The 23,866-nt window shown below is 40.3% G+C and overlaps 1 protein-coding gene across 4 annotated transcripts in view; it reads left to right on the top strand.

Moving 5' to 3' along the window:
- epb41l4a (erythrocyte membrane protein band 4.1 like 4A) overlaps positions 1-23,866 on the top strand; it is a 338,117-nt gene that overhangs the window by 138,700 nt on the left and 175,551 nt on the right. For all 4 annotated transcript variants that reach the window (XM_072583689.1, XM_072583685.1, XM_072583687.1 and 1 more), the window contains 2 exons: positions 18,032-18,136; positions 22,660-22,711. In XM_072583689.1, coding sequence (XP_072439790.1) covers positions 18,032-18,136; positions 22,660-22,711 — 157 coding nt within the window. The remainder of the gene's footprint in view (positions 1-18,031; positions 18,137-22,659; positions 22,712-23,866) is intronic.

Below are 23,866 nucleotides of genomic sequence, written 5' to 3'. Positions count from 1 at the left end.
ATTATTCATTTTGTGGGAAGTAGGCATCACTGGCTGGCCAGCATTTATTGCTTGTCCCGAGTCCCCCATGAGCTGCGACTAGCAGTGAACTGCCTTCTTGAGCCACTGCACTCCACCTTAGTTTCAAAATCATTCCCCTTGCAGAGCTTTCAGCTTTTTAGTTGGGGTTGATAGAACTTGACCAAATCTTTAAACACTAAATGTGTTACACAAAGGTTAAGTTGTTAGAAGGTGAACAACTTTTAAAATTGTATCTTCAAAGGGATGTGACTTTTCTACTGCTCACAATGAAGTGGATGTCTCTGACCATTAATAAAAAATTCATTTTCATAAATTGCCAGCTTATGCATGTCTGATTTATGTTTTAAGTAACAGGAATAACAGCAATGTACTTGCATTTATATGACAACCTTCACAACCACAAAATGTGCTAAGGTCTTACCACCAAATAAGTCTTTTTCAAGTATTGTCACTGTTATAATTTCGAACTTGTGATAGCTAATTTGCACACAGCAAGCTGCCACAACTAGCAATGTGTTAATGATCAGAAATTCAAATTTTGTGATTTTTTTTTAACCAATGCATATTGCTCAGAATATTAAAGATAACTTTTTCTCTCTGTCAAAATAGAATTGTTATTCCCTGCATAGACAGTTGATGAAGGAAGAGTCCAAAGTCTGTCTTTACTCAGAATAGATTTATTTAGAATGAAATAGTAAAGGTATATATCTCTATTTTATATGGCATCTATATAAGTCATTAAGTGTTGGTTTGCATATGCTTAAGGAACTTTCTACAAAGTCAGTGTTTCCACAGCTAAAGTACTTTTAAAAAATCATTTAAGTTTCTTGTTTCCAAGGCTGAAGAACAGCATTTCCCATTTTCACCCATAAAAGACTGTTTTTATCCATTCTTGCAATGTGAGCTACATTGGCTCGGTTCGTATTAATTGCCCATTCCATATTGCCTTCAAAATGAGTGGATTGTTCAGCCATATCATAGGGCAGTTAAGAGTTAGTCAAATTGCTGTTGGTCTGGAGTCACATGTAGATCAGACCAGGTACAGACAACAGATTTCTATTCCTGTAGGATGTGAAGGAACCAGATGGGGTTTTATTTTACAGCAATCATTGGCGACCTTTAAGCGGCATTTGGATAGGTACATGGATGGGTGCTTAATCTAGGATAGAAGTTCGGCACAACATCGTGGGCCGAAGGGCCTGTTCTGTGCTGTATTGTTCTATGTTCTATGTTCTATGTTCTAAATAATACATGGTCGCTATTAATTCCAGATTTTTACAAAAAAGTTAAGTTCAAATTTCACTATTTGTCATAGTGGGATTTTAACCCATGTCATCAGAACATTAATCTGGTATTCTAGATTACTGATCAGATGTAATATGACCTTTTCATGATGACGAGCACAATTAACTGGGATGGGAATAAGACTTTTTCAATAGAATGGTTGTTTTAATGTTATTCCATGTCTATTCAGCTTAATATACAAGTCATTTATTTTAAAACCCCAGAAGCTTGTCAGCCAACCTGAAATTCTTCTTTAATCTTATTAATAACATATATATCAGATTCCGCAATACCACCCTAAAAGAAGTCATCAAAGTGCTGTATGAAGATACCTGAAAGCTTTCTTTTGAAAGCCTCAATTGAAACTGCTTCCATTGCACCCTCAGGCAGGGCATTCCAAAACCTTGTCATTTGCTCATGTAACCTTTGATTCTTTTATCATTCATATTAAATTAGTTACTCTGCTTTGCTCTGAAATTAAGGCTGATGGTCCTAGTGCTGAAAGTAAGTTTTGCACTTGTTATATATATTTGATTTGATTTGTTCTTGTCACATGTGTCTAAGTATAGTGAAAAGTTTGTTTTGTATGTGGCACAGGCAGATCATACCATGCATTGTGTATTAGGGTAATAGAACAGAATAAAGAATACAATGTTACAGCTGCAGAGAAGGTGCATAAAGAGTGAGATCAACATTAAGTTAAAAATTTGAGAGGTCTATGCAGGAGTCTAACAACAATGGGAAAGAAGTTGTTCTTGAATCTGTTGGTCTGGTGTTCCAGATTATGCAAAAGTTGTTGTAAGACAAATAAAGGAAATGCAAAACAAAGTCAATTTTAAGATTGAGAAATGCAAAGCTTTTCTCTGTCCAAAAATAACAATTGTTAGTCAATCATAAAATAAGTGTCATCATAAAGGTAAAGAAGAGAAATAATTTAGCAGTGTTGTTTGGCAAAGCATTTTTCAAAACAATTCATTAAAAAATCCAATAATACTATGGAATATGCTCCAGTTCGTATCTTGTTCAACCATTTCAGGGCATTGTCCTCCTCCAAACCATCGCATAAACAGAATACCAGTGAAATTCTGCCTGGAGGTAATTATTTATAGGTTTAAGAGCTGGTTCTCCAACTGGAAGGGAAGGCTTTTGTTCTGCTTCATTTCCTTACAGTCTTTTAGTATTCATCTCTGCAGGAAAGGAGGGCAGGCTTTTCATAGCATAGTAGACTGGTTGTTAAAAATGCTTATTTGGTGTTTTCTGGAGTTTTTGATATTTCTTTCTTCTATAGACTGACTTTTAATGGTATTTAAAAATTAAAATGCATATGAATTTACTTAAGTAGACTGACAGAGAGAGAAAAAAAATCACAAAAATATAACTGTGAGTCTGGTATCAAATTATACTCATTTCACATGATGTACAAAACTAAGAAGACTGACATAATTTGTGGACCCAACATTACCAAGTAGTTTCAGGCTAAAATTTCTGTTAGAATTTTATTAACTAAGATAAATGTGAATAAAGTAAATAGTACTTGGGGATGAAATGACAGGATGCGCAGGATAGTTGTGAAATGTGAGCTACTGACTCAGATATTCAGGCATCTATTTAGGTTAGGTTAATTCCCATATATTGAAAATAATTTCATTGTGGTCGTGTTATCAAGTAAAAGGAAACTTAAAGTTAGGAAATTATAAGCCTGAGCATTTGTCTCTGGTAGTAGCAAACTGTTAAAAACCATTAGATAGCATATGATAATTGATGACTGAGAGTTTCAAGGTTATGAGAGATTCACAGTCCGACTTTAGGAAATGTTGATTCTTGTTCACTGATCTGAATGAACTGTTTGAGCACATGATCAAAACTTTGAATGAATATAGTCCAGTTGTATACTTTGACTATCCAAAGGCATTTGACAAATTACTACATTGATGGGATTAGAGGAAAATTAGATTGCACAGATGATGGGGAATGATAGGGAGGTTATCATTTGGATATATAACCAATTAAAATCATAACCAGAGGAATGTTATTGATGGAGATAGTAACTAATTTTTGACCCATTCTCCTCATTTTCCTGAGCATCCCCTTAATGCTTTTTGCATTGGGTCCTAAGATTTATTCACATTTATCTCAGTTTAAAATAAAATTAAACAATATTGTCTCATGAAACAATCCCAGCTTCACATTAGCTCTATAATACTAAACCCACTGATTACTGTATATCAGTCATCTTGGACTCTAAACTTCAGGTAGAATGGCCAAAATGTAGTTCCGCACAGCTGGGTATTGAACAATTGCTGATCATTATTTTCACAAATGATTCAGAGGAGCGTTTAGGTAGAACTATTCTTAAATTTGCTGATGATGCAAAATATATGAACCAAATTTATAGTGAAGACCAAATCAATAGCTTTCAGGCTAATTTAGATGAACGATCGAAACATTTATATTGTTGCAATTTGTTGTTTTTGTTATGTGATAGACATTGATGAATATAGGCAATATTGTGTTAGGCTCCAAGCTCCAAACATGTTTGTAGTACGCAGGGATATCTATTAAAAGGAATGAATCAGAGCAAATAACTTAAATATTCAACATCAGAGACACATAAGCAGTGTGAAGTAGCTACAAAAAAAAATAGAATTTAGGTTTCACACTAGAAATATGAAGTAGAAAATTAAGAATGTTTTAATATTATAGGTCTCTTGTTAATTTATCCAAAAGTCCATTGGTGTGGTAGGAAAATAGACATCAATCTTTTACTTAACACTCGGGGCAAAATCATATAGGAGTGTGAGCTATGACATGATGCATGGTAGACTTGCAAGAGAAGTCTGGTGTATCTAAATATTGAGATTGTTTTGCCCCCATCTTTAATGCTTTGCACAAATAGCATGGTGGATTCTTGCAAATTAGTGGCATGTTGCCAGTTGATGGCATTTAATGCTTGTTCCAGTCCAGTTAATATTCTGGTTACAATTTTACCGAACTCATCAAACAAACTAACTGTTGGAAAATCCAGAGGTGGAAACCAAAGTGGATACTTGATGTGTTCAGTTCGCCGCTTTCTGCAAATGACCTCCATCTTGCCCAAACTGTAGATTCCTGAGCGCCAGTCTCATGTACCCTTCCACCTGACTTTCAGGAATCCATCGCCACCATTCTAGCATCTCTCCAATGCATTGACACTTCACCCTGCATATCCAGCAGCGGCAACGAACAGTGTACTGCTACAACAAATACAGTTACAAAGTCCATGCTATCCACCAGGGCTGCTCCCTTGCCCTCTCCACTTCATCACCTTGTGCTTGACACCATGCTGCAGCCTGCATGCCTGCTTTGCCCTTCTGTGCCTTGCAATATCAGTTGGTGCAATCAGACAACAGGATAGATGACCGTGCTGTGCAGCAGTGCTCAGTGAAAGGCACGTGCATCTTATCTGTAGTGGAGGCCATTTGCCTTGGCGATTTGGTCAGGTTTAGCCAGGAACATTTGGGTGTGAATGGACCAGATATGCTGAGAGTGTATTTGCCAGAGGCAAGTTGACTTGTCAGCCTGAACATCCAAGAATCAGAGGTTGGCAAGTAGGGCAGAAGAGGAGATCTTGGCCACCTTGGCAAGATCCTGAGTCAAAACCTGCTGAAGAACCTGTGTGTGCAGCTCCTCTTCAATGTTAACTCTCAACTGTGCAGCTGCTTCAAGGTTCCACACACACCGGTCAGTGTCTGATGCCATTCCCAGTGTTAAACTTTCAATTTTCAAAGTCACTGCTGTGTGCACACTGAGTTAAAATGTTTAGTGTGATTATAACTCCTTCTCTATCTGGGTGGTTCCTGACATTGCCCAGGTTTCCATGTAAGGACAGGGTACATGGACTAGTGTCAAGACTCCCTGCCTACTCGCCCTGGCTTGGGACCTAAGGGAGCTGGAACTGCCTCTCCATGGCAGTCACCAACCTATCCATGAAAGCAGAGGTGCTGTTTCAGGACAGGTTACATCATTTCAGCTTCTGAGCAATGATGGCCAATGTATTGCAGGACTGACTGCATTGCTTCAGCTTTTCAGCTCTACAGGGCCAATGCATCTCGCTTGGCTATCTCCAGCTATGGATCCCTGCGTTACTCCTGCTGTAATCGTCTGCCGATGATGTGTCGACTGGCTCTCTGTCTGTGTGCTGTGATAGTTGGTGCACCTGTAACACAGAAAGGACAGAAGGCATCAGAGACAATCATTGAAGTGATGATCTGGTTAATGTCAGCATTACAATGGAATGATGAGTGGTGTTTACCTGGCTACCAGGACATGGATGTTTCAGAAGCCCCACAGGAGCCATCTCAGTCCTTACTTACGAAGCCAAGGATTTTCCCCTCGTAAAAAGTGAAGACATGGATGTTTGGAAGCTCTCTGCCCCCACAACCATTATAGAGTGTCTCTTTCTGCAATTACGTAAAGGAGGTGGGTGAGTGAAGACACATGTGTATGGCACAGCTGTCAGTGCTGGTGTATGTGGGGATGTTGTACTGAGGTGTTCTGAGGGAGTAAGGAGACAGTGCATAGGGCATGCAGGGTTAATGATGTGGGATCATAGGAGTCAGGCAGCTAAGTGAGGGTAGGCGTTCAACTGAACAGAAGGTCTGCAGGAGCAGGGACCTAAATGGCAGGTGGGTGCAGAGGCAGGGATGGATTGAGTGTGAGGTGACAGAGTAGAATATGGCACTTACCCTGCCAACGTGGGGGAAGGTTATTAATCTTCTTTCTGCATTGCAGCCCAATCCTCTGCACTCTGGGGATGGGACTGACTTAGGTGGCTGTTATTGACCAGACTGAACCCTGTTAAAATATATTAAGAGGATAGCCCATACCTCAACCTTTTCTAAATTTTAAAGGCAAATATAAGGCATTGAGTTCCGGATGCAATTCGATTGGTCAAATTACCAGGCTGGAAGCAAAACACTTTATTTTTGCACTATAGTTAAAATACAAACAAAAGAAAGAAGCATTGGAATAACTTAGCTCTGTTGGAAAACTTAACAAAATGATGGATTATTTAAACAACAACTGTTCCAATATAGTAACATCCCTTGGCAAGACGAATTCAGTAAAATAAATTGTCTCACATGTAATTCCAGCAGTAGGAAGAAAACCACAACTTTTAGCTGTAACAGAGAGATGAATAAGAGCTTCTGCATCTAGCTTCAGCATCTGCTGAAACCTAAAACTAAAAATCCTCATTCTATGGGAACTTCACCCCACCCATTCATACTGCTTCTATTGTTCTAACTTAAAAAATAACTAACAAAGCTAGCTGGGCTCTGAGCAGAACACTTGGCTGCACGTTTACAATACTTACTTTCAAAAATAAACATGACAGAACACATCCTTCTTTAAGGCACATCTCATAACAGTGGCATCGCTGACCATGCTGGCATGATAGACAATAGGTGCAGGAGTAGGCCATTCTGCCCTTCAAGCCTGCACCACCATTCATTATGATCATGGCTGATCATCCTCAATCAGTATCCTGTTCCTGCCTTATCTACATAATCCTTGATTCCACTATCCTTGAGAGCTCTATCCAACTCTTTCTTAAACGAATCCAGAGACTGGGCCTTCACTGCCTTCTGGGGCAGAGCATTCCACACACCCACCACTCTCTGGGTGAAGAAGTTTCTCCTCATCTCTGTTCTAAATGGCCTACCCCTTATTTTTAAGCTGTGTCCTCTGGTTTGGGACTCACCCATCAGCGGAAACATGTTTCCTGCCTCCAGAGTGTCCAATCCTTTAATAAGCTTATACGTCTCAATCAGAACCCCTCTCAGTCTTCTAAACTCAAGGGCATACAATCCCAGTCGCTCCAATTTTTCAACATAAGATAGTCCCGCTATTCCAGGATTTGACCTCATGAACCTATGCTGCACTCCCTCAATAGCCAGAATGTCTTTCCTCAAATTTGGAGACCAGGACTGCACACAATATTCCAGGTGCGGTCTCACCAGGGCCCTGTACAGCTGCAGAACAACCTCTTTGCTTCTATACTCAATGCCTCTTGTTATGAAGGCCAGCATGCTATTAGCTTTCTTCACTAACTGCTGTACCTGCATGCTTACCTTCATTGGCTGGTGTACAAGAACACCCAGATCTTTTTGTACTGCCCCTTTACCTAACTTGACTCCATTTAGGTAGTAATCTGCCTTCCTGTTCTTGCCACCAAAGTGGATAACCATACATTTATCCACATTAAACTGCATCTGCCATGCATCTGTCCAGGTCACCTTGTAATCTCCGAACATCCTCCTCATATTTCACCCTGCCACCCAGCTTTGTATCATCAGCAAATTTGCTAATATTACTATTAATACCATCTTCTATATCATTAATATATATTGTAAAAAGCTGTGGTCCCAGCACTGATCCCTGCGGTACCCCATTGGTCACTGCCTGCCATTCTGAAAGGGAGCTGTTTCTTTGTTTGTTTCTACTCTTTGTTTCCTGTCAGCCAACCACTTTTCAATCCAAGTCAGTACTTTGTCTCCAATACCATGCACCCTACTTATGCTCACTAACCTCCTATGTGGGACTTTATCAAAGGCTTTCTGAAAGTCCAGGTACACTATATCCACTGGATCTCCCTTGTCCATCTTCAGAGTTACAACCTCAAAAAATCCAGAAGATTGGTCAAGCATGATTTCTCCTTCATAAATCCATGCTGACTCTGACCTATCCTGTTACTACTATCCAGATGTGTCGTAATTTCATCCTTTATAATTGACTCCAGCATCTTTCCCACCACTGAAGTCATACCAACTGGTCTATAATTTCCTGCTTTCTCTCTCACTCCTTTCTTAAAAAGTGGCACAACATTAGCCACCCTCCAATCTGCAGGAAGTGATCCTGAATCTATCGAACTCTGGAAAATAATCACCAACACATCCACGATTTCTAGAGCCACCTCCTTTAGTACCCTGGGATGTAGACCATCAGGCTCCGGGGACTTATCAGCGTTCAGACCTAACAGTCTCTCCAACACCAATTCCTGGCAAATATAAATTCCCTTCAGTTCAGGTCCTTCAGCCACTGTTACCTCTGGGAGATTGCTTGTGTCTTCCCCAGTGAACACAGATCTGAAGTACCAATTCAACTCTTCTGCCATTTCTTTGTTCCGTGTAATATATTCCCCTGTTTCTGTCTTCAAGGGCCCAATTTTAGTCTTAACAATTTTTTTCCCTTTCAAATACCTAAAAAAGCTTTTATTATCCCCCTTTTATATTTTTGGCCAGTTTACCTTCGTATCTCATTTTTTCTCTGCGTATTTCCTTCTTAGTAATCCTCTGTTGTTCTTTAAAAGCTTCCCAGTCCTCCGTTTTCCCACTCATCTTTGCTATGTTATACTTTTTCTCTTTTGACTTAAATGTTTCTTAACTTCCCTCGTCAGCCACGGCCACCCCTGCCTCCTCATAGGATCTTTCTTCCTTTTTGGTTTGAACTGATCCTGCATCTTCTGCCTTATATCCAGAAATATCTGCCATTGTTCTTCCACTGTCATCCCTGCTAAGGTATTGCACCATTGAACTTTGGCCAACTCCTCCCTCATAGCTCCATAGTTTCCTTTATTCAACTGAAATATTGTCACTGCCGATTGTACCCTCTCCCTTTCAAATGATGTGGTGCAGATTCATCTGGTGGGTCTCTGGGAAGAGAATATATCTTCATTGCACAATCCCATCCACAAAGATCTCCAGATCCCTCTCTAAGAAGTGTGGTTCCCCTCTCTGCCACCTCTCTTGTCTGCTTGAATAACAACAGGGCAGCTGCCAAATACCAGCTCTCTACCTGGTGAATAGCAGACCTTCAAACATGGCATGGATACAAGGGAAGTTAATCTTTTGTTAGACTACTGCTGAGTGGGAATAGTGTATACCATGACTGACCAAAAATTGGACGTAATTCATGTCATGGGGCAGAACAACATTTAGTGTTGTTAGTTTGGTAAGATGCGGCAAAATAATGTGCTCAGAATTACAAAGAAAATTACTCCGCCAATCTCAATGCGACTTGGACTTAGCAAAGAAAATGTAAACATCAATCTTTTATTTATTCATAAGTGGAAACATTGCAAATGTCTTCCTTTTCTTTAACCAGCACCCAACATCCCAGAAATATTTCTTTATGCAATTTTGAGTATCAATAACCGGTACGGTGGCTCAGTGGTTAGCACTGCTGCCTCACAGCACCAGGGTCCCAGGTTCGATTCCAGCCTTGGGTGACTGTCGGTGTGGAGTTTGCACATTCTCCCCGTGTCTGTGTGGGTTTCCTCCCACAGTCCAAGGATGTGCAGGTCAGGTGAAGTGGCAGGTGCATTGGTCAGATGGAAATGGGACTGGGTAGGTTACTCTTCAGAGGGTTGGTGTGGACTTGTTGGGCTGAAGGGCCTGTTTCCATGCTGTAAGTAATCTAATCTAAACCAAATTAACCACTCACTCAATGAATATTCCCTCAAAGAGACACTACAAAGCAAAATTAAACCCTAAAGAAAACTTTAAGTTTGTCATTAGGATAATTTTTTGAACCAAACAGGAATTAATAACCAACTAACTTGAGAAGCAAATGAACTAATTAACTGAAGCAGGAACAGAAATTGCTGAAGAAACCCAGCAGGTCTGGCAGCATCTGTGGAGTGAAAGCAGAGTTAATGTTTCAAGTCCAGCTACCCTTCTTCAGAACAGGCCACTGGACCTGAAACTAACAGTATCATAAAATTCTTTCAGTGCAGAAAGAAGCCATTTGGTCCATCAGTCCAAAGAGCATCCGCCCAGGAATGTTCCTGCCATTAGACCCCTTTCCTCCTGTTACAAATGATTATTTTTGTGACAGATGGAGGCTTTGCCCATTGCATTTTCAGTGGAGCTGTGATGCAAATGCTGCAAATTTTCAGTCCCTCTCATGTTTTCTTAAATCCAAGCTTGTCATAGTATCTCTTTGAAGGGACAAAAGAGCTTTGCAATACTAAAACCTCGACTGATCTTTTAATGCCCATTAAGGCATGCTGCAGAGAAAAATCACTAAAGTTCATGGTGTTTTAATAAGTTATACAAGATTACTAATTCCAAGAGATATACATTTGACAGTCCCTATCAATGCCTCAAAGTGATCATCTTCATGACTGTGTCCACAGCTAATCATCAGAATCATTAAGTCTGACAGTGAGTTAATATATCAGGGTAGACCAACTGATAAGCACATACCACTTTCTCATTTGGGAAAAAAGATTAACTTCCCTTGTATCCATGCAATCTTTGAAGGTCTGTTATTCACCGGGTAGAGAGCTGACATTCGGCAGCTGCCTTGTTGTCATCCAGGCAGTCTGCATAACTGGAGAGCAGGTGTATGCAGAAAATGGGGAAATCTCGGACATACTGACTCAGTGACTATTTGATAATTGCCTAGGAAGTTTAAACTTCCAAGGGCTGATTACCCTGCAACTGGAACCCTCTCAAAATCTTCCCAAGCTTGGAGGATTCTGACTTTTACCTTAATAGAGAACCATAAAAAGAGTTAGATAAGTTAAACGCTGCTGTAAGATAAGAGTTAGATAAGTTAAACGCTATGAAATGGTTCCTCCAAACACTCTCACTGACTCAGCTGCCTCACGCCCGTCCGTCCACCTCACCAACTCCTGAGCCACCCAACCCCCTCAGCTATCTGACCAGCTGCCACCCAATCCCTTCAATCTCTTATCTACATCCTCCTCCCCTCATCATCCTACCTGCTACCCTATCTCCTCACTCATGTACTCCACATATGTATCTTCTATTGGTAACTGTCAAAGAGGCTTTAGGACCTATGAACTTTTTTCAAGTACTGGAATATGAGCAGTATTGCCATAAAATGGAGCTGTGGGTTCTGCAAAAACCCACTCTGAGGCCTTTTTCATGGTTTGGTGCATCGTATGTGTTTGGATGGTCCTTTATGAAAAGTTGGGCCTATAAACACCTGGAAAAATAGGTAGGCAACTTTAAACCGAAAGTAAAGTACCGCTGATGCTGGAGATCCGAAACAAACCAGAAATTATTGGAGAATGATAAGCAGGATTCATTCTGTTCTGTTCTCTGTTTTTCCATTGCATCTGTACTAATGATGTCACCTTTTACTGGGTGCTTCAACATGTCTTCCAATCCTCAGCTGAAGATTCCACACCCAGGACAGGGCCTGACACCGTGTCTGACCTGTTTCCTGCACTTATATGCTTACCCTCAGAGGACCGGTCATCGTCATCAGCAATCACTTACCAATGAGTCTGACTGTCCACCTAGGAAATTCCATGTCATTGGTCTGGGGGTTCTGTGCGTCCTTGTGTGCCTGATGAGTTCAATCCGAGAGCCATATCTCCCACAGCACACTTGGCAGAGGTTTCTGGGAGGTGGAATTGATCGTTGGCTCCAAGATCACTGGCATTACTTTCTCCAGTTCCTTTTTCGTACTTCCTCTTCCTGACGGGTATTGTCAAAGAATTTTATCCCTTCATACAGGAGGTTCCTCCAAGTCAGTTTCTTCCAATCAAGGGTCTTCTACAGGTTGATAGCTGTGTTGGATTTCTTGAGGGAAGCCTTGTTCACAGGCAGCAAGGGCAGCCCTTTATTCTGGGCGATGGTTTTTGCCTGAGTGTTCATATATTCCAAGTTCCGAGATTGAGTTGGACTTTGCTGTTCAGACTGCAGGTAGGTGAGACACTGGGTGTGGTTGTCCTGCCAAGGTAGTGATGAAACAGACTACTTTCATGGCATCTTTTCTAGCTTCTTCCCCACGTGAGCTCAGCAGAATAGATCCTGAAGGGGCTGCTCAGTCACGAAGAAAGCTGCCGAAATCCTTGCCTGTTCCTATTCCAAAAGCGAAAAGACTGAGTTGGATCCCATCGCCTGTGTCTTAGTCTGAAGCTAGGGGCTTCCAAATCTATCAATCCTGACCCATTACCTTTCACCAACTGCTGCAAGACTTGTGCTGTGTGGGGGGTTGTTGAATATATCTTGTGTGGGACATCTTTTGATGTGGGAGTATTGTTGCACATCAGCAGACACAAAGTCCTTGATAGGAGGTTGATCCAGTTCCAATGTGTACAAACCTCATGAACTGGGGATCTTCTTCCTGCTGCAGCCTTCGTTCACCATTGTAACTGTTGATGTCACATGAATATCTTCCACCTGAATCATCATCGAGGACTTGCTTTGGATTGTGCTATGTTTGGTTTCTCCCCTCTGACCTTACCATTATGGGTACCTCTACCAGGCGTTGAGAACTCTTGATCGCATTGCTCTTAGGATCAACGGAAGACTCAAACCTCTCCACTGCAGCAAGGTGACAATTCACAGAAAGGAGCAGTGTACTAGCCACTGCATCAAAAAGATTATCCTCAGCCATCTTTTTTTTGGTTTCCTTAGTAACAGGAATTTCCTTTCCATGTTTTCCTTTTCTGTTTCCATTTCAGTTTCTACTTACATTTGGGTTGTGCATCACTTAAGCCCCTTTACCTACCTTTTCAAAACTCCATTCCTGTTGTACTGAACCTTTCAAGTGTAAAAACCACCCAGCAGGTTTCTGTTGCATTTACCCCAATTTTCTCCTAATAAGTTTAATCTTTAAAACTACAAGTTATATTGTAAAACTAAAATTTCAAATTGAAAACGCATGAACAATGAACCAAATATTTACAGTATTGTGGAATCCTGCACACTATACAAGTACAAATCTACATGTCTTAGCAGTATTCCACTTTGTACAAACTGATTGCATATTGTTTCATTTCCTAGAGGTTACATGGAGCAGTAAATATAGGCTTGATTGAAGCATTTGGAATTAAATGAATGTGTTCCTGGTTTTTCCTTCTCCTTCTCCCTCCATTTTTGTAAATACCTCTTGTGACATTGTGCCTGTTAATTAGACGTAAGGGCAATGATGCAATGTTAAGGAGTTAGGGTAGGAATGTAATATCAGGCATTCCTGTAAATGGATGGAATTGACCATTCATCACACATCCACCCAGTTTTTTTTAATCACTGACGTCAATGCACAGAAAAATGGTTTGGTGTCTATTGGGAAATCAATCCTACGTTACCCATTTTCAGCATTGGCAAGAATTAAAATGATCTCAAATGTTAATAAGAATGTAATTATATATCCAGTGTTGGCAATAACATTTGAGGCACTGAACTACAGAAACTGAGCAAGTCAGTTTTTTTTAGTGTATTATGGAATTCATGTTTTAATTTCATAATTCATTCTAAATGAGTGGACCTTATATTTTGTATCAAGACCATTTATATGTAGCTATCCTGACAAAGTCCACTCCTTCTGCATGTCTGGTTAATGAGAAGACAATGAAGTCCCATCTCTTGGGGTTCAGAACCATTCTAACCTTGTATAGGTGGCAAATTGTGCTTACTACCCTACCTGTTCCAGGCTAGAAGGATTTGTTGGTTGAAAAGTTTACCTTGACAGCCGTTGACTGTGCTAGCCTCTGAGGTCGCAAGTCTGGTTTCAGGAGGTGGCAGAACTTTGTGAGCATCTTGGCGAAATGCAACAGCTGATCACACTCCTCCTGGCTGAGGGACAGGTAGAGTTGCTCCCTGGAGGCCTTAAAGGATAAGGCTGCCTGCTGAGGCACTCCTTCTTCTGCAAGAAGACTGTCTTCTTTGTTGTCTTTGTTCCATCATCCTCTGATGTCACTGCCAAAAGAAACTGCAACTGTGGCTCCCCTGACTGGGAACAAGTGGTGAACTCATAGACCTTTCAAAAGTGCATGATGTCTTCTCAACAGTCAACCCCACTCCTTTCAGACTGTGATTTTTTTTTCTGTACTCCTCCAAGAGCCTGTACTTCCATTAACTTAACAGGACCAAATGAATAATGTTACCAACAAGGGAGAGGTCTGGGATATTTTACCCCTTGTCCCACCTCTTGATTGCAACAAGATTTATTTTTGAGGCAGTTCTTTTTTAACTCCTTGAGCTCTGTGACTTTTGAGAATAGTCGAAAAACAGACTTTCTCGTAACTTTAGATCAAAAGAAAGGATAAAATTTTATTTTCATAGCATCTGAAATGTAATAGTGACGTGCACACATTTCTCATTTACACAAGAAATAAAATTTGCAAACATGTGGTATATTCAATTTTCTTCAGTTCAGGACTGAAATCTTTCTTTCGGTTTACTCAAAATAGAAAATGGAAGTTGGAGATTTCAGGTGAATCCATTCTCAATGGTTCACTCCAAGCAACAGAAGGCTTTTCCAAACAAAGTTGGTCGAGCCTTGCAGTGAAAGATAACATTTTGCAAGTAAAACAAATCAACTCCACCTGACTGCCTGTGGTGGATTTTCTAGCTGGGTCATTCCTTTGACTCGGTGAGATGCGTTCTCTCCAAACTTTGTACTCCTGACTGTTTCACTGGGCCACCAGTGGATTAATAAGGTGCTTCCCATTCCTAGCCAGTATTTGTCATGTGAAAAAGTATTGGTGGGCTGTATTTTCCCAGCTCCAGAGCGACATATGAAGTAGCTGGGAAAATACAGCAAGATCAGAGAAGTGAGATTCTTGATGCTGAAGGAAAAGTGATCAATTTTCCATCCAGTGATTGAATGGTGAAATGAGAATCTTGCTCGTGAGTCACAAAGGCCCATTTCCATATGCTTACATCTTATTATTACCTAATCTCACCTCATTTATGTGCAGTTTGCTATTTTCCCACGCAGCAGATATAAACTGGATGGCAGGACATGAAAATCTGAGCAAGTACCTGGCTGCTCCAACTTGCCACTTACTTACCTAGGCTTCTATCTTGGCTTCAATCACCAACATCTCAGGGCATGATCCTTGAGTAGTGACTGCCAGCATCCTTCATTCATGGACGTTGGGCATGCAGTAGCCTCACACATCATCAGAGCATAACTCTACACATTTGAATACAATTTTCTATTTTAATGCTGCATTCTGGAGTGCACTATCACCTTACATTGCAATGCTGCTGCAAGGCTGCTTTGTGCACAGCGACAGATACACACCTCATATATTGAAACAAGGTGCACCTCAGGGTTGGTATCTTGCTCTTTTAGCCCTCACTCAGTTTTATGCCTTGCCTTCTCACTTCATACTTTGCTGCATCATTTAGAACTTACAGGCTCAGAGTATTTCTGTCTTGCCTTGCATCTTAGTGCAGATACAAAGCTTGTCATGATTATCAGCAATGATCAGTCAAAGAGATGGCCATGTTACGGAAGGGCATTGTGAATGGCATTCAATATCATACCTACAATGTGAGCCAGCAACTAATATGGAAATTGCATGTCATATGCTTCAGCCAAATGCCCGTGTCTCAAAGTCTAAAGGGAGCAGTTCTTAATCAAAAAGGGTGTCACTGTCTAATCTCAATCCAAGAGCATAGACACAGTCAGTCCAGAACAGAGTCTAATTTCAGTCCAGGAACCTGGACAACAGTCAGTCCAGGGCAGTGTCTAATCTCGGTTGAGACATGGAGACATGTTTGGGGCAGTGAGGGTCCTGGGCCCTGTGTCATTACAGTCCAGGGAGTGGGCCACAGTCAGTCCAGCAGTGTGACTGAGCAGGGGATTAATGGTAAGGCACTTGGGAGCTGTACAGAGAGTGATCTGGGATCTGGTCACTCGTCAGTGAAGACTGTCCTTTCCAATCAGTTGAGGGGGAGGGCAGGCCTGGGAGTCTGTTCAATGCAAGTCCAGCTGGATTTTCAGGGGCCACTAGCTGGGCAGGGAAGTTGGGGATGTCGATGGTGGAAATTGGCATCAGCGTTCTGGGCTGATTGTGACAGGGAGCTGGCACAACATATAAGGGTGGGGAAGATGATAATGCATTGGAAGGTTTGGGTTACTGCAGGCAGAGGGGTCATCCGCAGTCACTACCACCCTGGCTTTGATGGGATTAGTGTGTGTTTGGATGGTTGGCATGGCTATACTGTAGGCCTGAGGTCAGGAGGTGATGTTAGGGAATGAAGGCATAAATGAATTGGTTATAAATGTGTGGAAGCTGAGAATTGATGGGCTCAACAGCAAGTAGAAAGCAGAAAAGAACATGAAGATCTGGGCGTGGTCCCCTAGATTTACCAGACTGAACCTGTGACTCACTGTCTTGCCTTCTATCCTCATCCAAATTGAAAATGTACACTGGAAATGAAAAGTGGCTGTACCACACCCAGCCTGGGAGGGGGAAATTGTTTTTTGTCAGTCTGGATGCTGTCAAGCGAATTGAGTGGATGGGTGCAGCTCCAAAAACAATCACGTGGACAGTATCCCATTACACTCCTGGTTTGTGCCTTGTAGCTGGTGGACAGGCTTTGGGAAGTTACTCACTGCAGGATTCCTAACCTCTGACTTGCTTTTGTAATCACTATTTATATGACTAGTCCAGTTCAGTAGTCCATCTTCAAAGATGCTTTTTTGAAGTACAATGTCCTTCTTCTTCATGAGTTCACAGGCATATGATGTAAATGTAACAATAATTAAAAAGGCAGTTTGCTGATGATGCTTTTAAAGAGCTTTGGTGAGGGAACCTCACTTGCTAGGGTGCATATTTAAAGGTTTATTACAGAGATGCTGTTTATTACAACTGCAAGATCAAAATGGCATGTCTGCCGTTAAAACAGTTTGATGGTAATGCCATGATCTACTTGTTCTGCATATTTGCTGCACATGTCCATAAAGCCTGTAATAATGCCCTCAATATCATGAATCCCAGTGCCATTCACAAGTTTTTTTCATTTACCTAGGCACCAGTAGTATCAAACCTATTGTTACCATGGAGGCCCATATGCATTATACCTGATTAAACAATTTTTTGTCAAATTAAATTATCTGGTAGTGCCTCGGAGCAAAAACTACGAGAATACAACATCACTATAGCTCACTGAATAGAACTGAGGCATTGTGATAAAGTGGGTACACTGCAGACAGTAGGTTTCACAATCTGGATTTGACTTTAAGATATAGCTGTGGGTGAAACATCAAATCCAAACACATGCTTTTGTGCCTTCAAGTAAAGGCAATGGAAGTGTTAAACAAAGAAAACTGAGAGGATACATTTTTCAGACTATTATGATATGTCTTTGTTTAATCTTGGCTGTTACAATTTCAGTGACAAAGGAAAACTTGCAGTGGAAGAAAACATTCAGAGCAAATGCAGTGACCAGCCAGGATAATATGTTCTTGCTGTAAAATAGTAGCTGGAAGGTTCTATGAGGAAATGTGATGCCATTCCCACTGAACATAGCTGTCACAGCACCACCTCCAGGAGTAACTGACACTTAACAATACTTTCAATGCTGCCCATATCTGGTATACTGAATTTGATATCTGATGTAGATCCATTGATTTAAAATTATAGCTAAGCAGCAAGTAATTTAACAATTTTGAGAAACAGAGATGGTTAGAGCTTTTGACAGTACAGCTAGAAGAGCTGGAGACAAACTGAGTCCTGGCAGGTACAGCAGTAATAGCAGAACAGGTTAAAAAGGTATTTTCATCACAAATATAGACACTGACTTTTTAAAATTGAAAATAGACATGAATATAAACATATATTAAAATCAATGTGTCATTTCATATGCTTTCAGTTTCTGTATGTTAAAATTCTTTTCTGTGCATCTCTTTCTATCCTCCAATGTAGCTGGTGTTTTTTCTGAAATGAGTCTTTGAATTTTTCCAACAGAAGTCCACCAAAGGGGCTATTGTCTTGGATTACGTATTCAGACATGCAAACCTAATGGAGACAGACTACTTTGGTTTGCGTTATTGTGACAGAAGTCATCAAACGGTGAGTAATGTAAAAAGGTGTGCAGGGACTGAGGATTTGGGAAAAGAGAGTTGCTGTGATTTATAATAAAAATTAAAGTAATTTTCAATGGAAACATTTCAGCAATTATGTCATCTTTATAATATTTTCCACTTCATCTCAGTGTTAAACTGGAAAAATTACAGTTGAACAATTTAAAAACAGTATAAAATAGAGGATATACTTCTTAGGGAGATGTAGAAGCAGGGACCTGTGTGTATATGTGCAAGACATGTAGAGATAGCAGTTAATAAAGTATTCAGTATCCTCAGCTGATAAAAGCATAGAATACAAGACCAAGAAGGCAATATTGTACTTTTTTAAGGTGCTTGTTAGACTCTAGCTGGAGTATTGTGTACAGTGCTGGGCGCCATATTATACAGAGTTGATAAAGGACTGAAGAAAGGTCCTGCCTGAAACATTGACTGTCTTGCTCCTTGGATGCTGCCTGACTTGCTGTGCCTTTTCCAGTGCTAAGCTTTATCAACTCTGATTTCTCCAGCATCTGCAGTCCCAATTATCACCGTACTGTACAGGCAGTTCTGCTGTAGCATGTCTTTCATTAACGCCAATTGGCTGAATAGGAAACACTCTTTCTAAAATGTGAACTTTTAAAGTGTGTGTTGGCTATATCGCGATTACATCACCAACACTTCAAGTGTATTTATATTGTGTGATATTTGTATAGCGCAGGATTGCGCAGGAACACAACTGTCATGTTCCAGAAGAAATGACTGTTGATAGGATGTGAATGCACTGGCAAGGATGCAGTAGTGGTTTATAGGAATGGTTCCAGGAATGAAGAACTTCAAATCTGAGGATAGATTGAAGAAGTTGGGTCTTTTCACCTTCGGCTGAGAGGATGTCTGAGGGCTTTTCAAAATCATGAACTGGTTGGATAGAGGAGATATGGATAAGTTGTTACCACTTGTAACAGGAACAAGAACTAGAGGGCATAGACTTAAAGTGATCTGCAAAAGAAGCAAGGGTGAAGTGAGGGACAACTTCTTCATCACTAAGTAGTTAGGCTGTGGAATTCACGACCTGGAAATGTGGTGAAGGCAGGTTCAATTGAAGCATTCAAGAGAGCATTGTATGATTATTTGAATAAAAAATAATGTTCAAGGGTTCAGGGAGAAAGCAGGAAACTGGCACTAAGTAATGATGTACTTAATGAGCCAGTGCAGGTAACGATAGGCCGAAAGGTCTCTTTCTGCATCAGAACAATTCTGTGGTTCTGTTTGAAAAACAATAATGCAATGGCACTGTGATTATCATGTGTATATGGTTAAGAGAAAAATGGTGAAGTGATGCCCTTTCTTCCATCCCTCAAATGATTCAAGTAGATGTATTTATAAAGGGAAAGGCATTGTTACTCAAACAGGCAAAACTCTGTTATTACGGAAAAGTTATTCCTTGACACCAGAATGTATTTACAATAGCACCCACTCTCACACAGGAAAAGGTGATTACAATAGACATAGTGTCTTAAAACAGCTGGAAGAGTCACTGTTGTGCTTGACTATTTTGAAACAATGCAAGCTTGACAATTCCATTTTAGTTCACTGATGAAAATGAGTTTATAAGCCTTTGATGACAAATATGGAGTTGATTGCTACTTGTAGCAACAGGTTTCTGGCTCTGCTTCCATCAAGGTACAATTGAGTGCCTGTACCAAAGATGGCTCTTTAAATTGCTAGGTAAAAGCTAGGTCTAATTGTCCACCCACAAGTAGATTTTAGACAGTGTTCTTTTTTTCCTGAACTGGATTTCTTCCTTCCAAGTCTCCTTGTCTCCAAAACTGACTAAATACGCTCTCAAAATTTTCCTTCTCACAAGTTGCTTTCTATTACTTGACCATTGTGCCTGCTTTCCCTTGTCTACACAAATATTCCTTGAAAGAAACACAGAAAATAGAACAGCAGTGGCCCACTCAACCCTTTGAGCCTGTTCTGTCGTTCATTATGATCATGGCTGATCATCCAACTCCAGCCTTTTCATGCTTTTGCCCCGTATTCTTTGATTCCTTTAGCTCCAAGTGCTATATCTAATTCCTTCTTGAAATCATGAAATGTTTTGGCCACAACTGCTTTTTGTGGCCATGAACGCCACAGGCTCACCACTCTCTGGGTAAAGACATTTCTCCTAACCCTAAATGGTCCATCCTATATCCTTAGAATATGACATCCTGGTTCTGCATCCTTAGGCTGAAATTTCCTGGTTCTAGATCCTTAGACTGTGACCCTGGTTCTGGATTTAAGCATCGACACACAGTTGGTCTTTTATTGTGTTATCCGTTCAATAGATATGGGTGTCATTGGCTGAATCAGCATTTATTGGCCATGCCTCATTGTCCTTGAGAGGGTGAACTGCATACTTGAACAGCTAAAATCCATTCTGTGTAGGTAGACGCACAATGCTTTTAGGAAGGGAGTAAAACAGATTTCTGTTTTTTGGATGTTTCACATGCCAGACTCTATCATCATTTCAGTTGTGGAGGGAATTGGCAAAACATGGAAGGTTTGAGTTATAAGGATAGGCTGAATAGGTTGGGATATTTTTCACTGGAGCATAGGAGGTTGAGGGACAACGTTATAGAGGTTTATAAAATCATGAGGGTCATAGGATAGGGGAATAGCAAAGGTCTTCTTTAGGGTGGATGAGTTCAAAATTAGGGGGCATATTTTTAAGGTAAGAGGAGAAAGAACATAGAGCATAGAACAGGACAGGCCCTTTGGCCCTCAATGTTGTGCCAGCCTTTTATCCTACTCTATGATCAAACTAACCTACATACCCTTCATTGTATTATCTTCTATGTGCCGACCCATGAGTTGCTTAAATGCCCCTAATGTATCTGACTCTATTAGCTCTACCAGCAGTGCATTTCACACATTCCTTGTGTAAAGAACCTATCTCTTACATCTCCCTTAAAACTTCCTCCTTAAAACTTTATCCCCTCTTGATAGACATTTCTACCCTGGGAAAAGGTCTCTGGCTATCCACTTTATCTGTGCCTCTCAACATCTTGTACACCTCTACCAAGTTGCCTCTTATCCTTCTTTGCTCCAATGAGAAAGATTTAAAAGGGGCCTGAGGAGCAACATTTTCACACAGAGGGTGGTTTATTTGTGGAATGAACTGCAAGAGGTACATGAATAGAAAAGATTTAGTGCATTTGAGCTAAACGCAAGCAAATCGTACTAGTTTAGTTTGGGAAACTTGGTCGGCATAGAAGAACTGAGCCAAAGGGTCTGTATGACTGTATGATTCTGTGAAGTTCAGATACCAAAAATATTTATCTAATTGTATCTAGTATGCTATATTCATTTAGTTCTGTCTCTGGTGCTTCAAATTATAATGCATAAAATAGAGTCAATTTTTCGATAAATGGATTTTGATATTCTGATACTATGATGACTATCTTCCCATTTTGGTGTTGCCTGGAGTTCCATGTTTCAATCTCCCATTCACATCCCAGTTTCTGCCATAGTACCAAAGTAGCCCTTATTAAAGTTACAAATAACATCCTTTATTATTGCCAGAAAAGAAATTATATCTCCTAATTTGTCTGCAGCCTTTGACATGTTTTCTCATTGCGACCTATCTGCAAAGCTTCTCATCTATTATCCAGCTGAGTGACACTGCATTTCTACCTTTCTACTTATAGCTAGTGAATCACTATATTGGTGTCTTCCTGCTCCTGCACTGTTATCTCTGGAATTCTCCAAGATTCAATCCTCAGCCAATGCCCCTCTATTTCCCATCAACATGCTGCCCTTCAGTGACATGATCTGAAAGCAAAAAAGTATCAGTTTCCATGTGCCACTGACGACATGCAGCTTTATTTCACCACCATCACCTCTCTGAACTCCTCCTTCACTGTCGCTATATCATCTGATTGGATAACACCCAGTGCTGAGTGGGCAGAAATTTCTCTAATTGAAGATCGACTCATGCTCTTAGCTTTTATGTTTTTATGAGTATTGAGGAGATTGAACCCATTGTTTATGGATCCCGCCACAAACTCTCTTCCCCAATACCTGATTCTATCCTTCAGAGTTTGTAAAAGTGAACCCTTGGACTTCCTAAATAAAATCCTGACACTACCTTTCCTAACAGCAGTGAGGGTATACCTATACTACATGGGCAGCCATGGTTCAAGGAAGCAACTTACTATCACTTTCTTAAGGTCAATCTATTGAAGGTAGGACTTCAATCTACTGTTTAAAAAGTATCTTTCAGAGAACTACTGTCCAGTTATGAGGATAGTGGGAAGACCATGATAAAGCAGAGGAAGAAATCATTAGTTAAATACCCATCCTCTAAATAAAGACATTAAATCTATTTAAATACATATTTCAGATCTAAACAAATCATGTGTCAATGGTGAAATGGGAATTCTTTTTATGGAAAGCTTTCATGTAATTCTGCTGTGACATGAATTGTTATTTATTTCTGAATCCATACATTGATTTGTTCTAACAACAACTATTTATTTTACACAGTACTGGCTTGATCCCACAAAAACACTTGCTGAACACAAGGATCTTATAAACAGTGAGTAATGATTTCAATCAATTTTTGCAATATGCATCGGCTGCTTTAAAGGGCCAGTCAAACTGAGATGGACAGCTGCCTCTGTGTATTTTTTGTGTCCTTGCATGACAGAATCGAAAAAAGTGCAGATCATTTAGACTTTCACCAGCCTGACTTGATATGTTGGGGCTTGAATGAAATGAGAAATGCAATATGTCAATTGTCTGACAAAATTTTATGACAATTTTGGCTGTAGGCCAGAACCATTCAAATTATTTCAAAGTGAGTATGTTTATTGCAATAAATGTTATGATATTAAGCTAAGCTCCATTCTGGTTTTATGGCGAACATTAAAGATTCCACAGCACTATTCGAAGAATCTCAGGGAATTCTGCTCAGTGTCCTGGTCAATTTTCAACTCTCAATTTGCATCATATAAATAGATTAGAAGATTTTTTTTGTGGGAATTTGCTGTCTGCAAATTGGTACTTTCCCTATGACAACTGTGACTAAATTCACAAAGCACTTACTTGGCTGTTTTGAAGAAGGGTCACTGGACTTGAAGTATTAACTCTTAAATCCTTCTCTCCAAGGATGCTGTCAGACCTGTTGGGTTTCTCCAACAATTCCTGCTTTTGTTTCAGATCTCCAGCATCTGCAGTTGTTTACTTTATATTAATTGCCTGGTTAATGTTTTGAGATATTCTGAGGTTGTGAAATGTAATATTTCAAAATGCAAGTCTCTTTTTCATAAGCATTCCGAGCATCTTTTGTACAGGTTGCCAGAATATTTGTCATTTCTGTTTCTAAAGTAAGTGATAACAATATTACTTCAACATGGATGAAGCAAACATGGTTGAAAAGGTTCAGAAAAGATTCACACGGATGTTGCCAGGGTTGGAGGGTTTGAGCTATAGGGAGGGGCTGAATAGGCTGGGGCTGTTTACCCTGGAGTGTTGGAGACAGATGGATGATCTTATTGAGGTTTGTAAAATCATGAGGTGCATGGATATGGTAAATAGCCATGGTTTTTTTCCTAGGGTAGGGTAATCTAAAACTAGAGGGCATAGGTTTAGGGCAAGATAGCAAAGGTTTAAAAGGAACCTGATGGGCGACCTTTTCACGCAGAGGCTGGTGTGTATATAAAACATATTGCCAGAAGAAGTGGTGGAGGCA

This window comes from Chiloscyllium punctatum, chromosome 2 (assembly GCF_047496795.1).
Source record: "Chiloscyllium punctatum isolate Juve2018m chromosome 2, sChiPun1.3, whole genome shotgun sequence".
NCBI lineage: Eukaryota > Metazoa > Chordata > Chondrichthyes > Orectolobiformes > Hemiscylliidae > Chiloscyllium > Chiloscyllium punctatum.
Note: the sequence above shows the minus strand (reverse complement) of the source record. Positions and strands in the feature narration are given on the sequence as shown.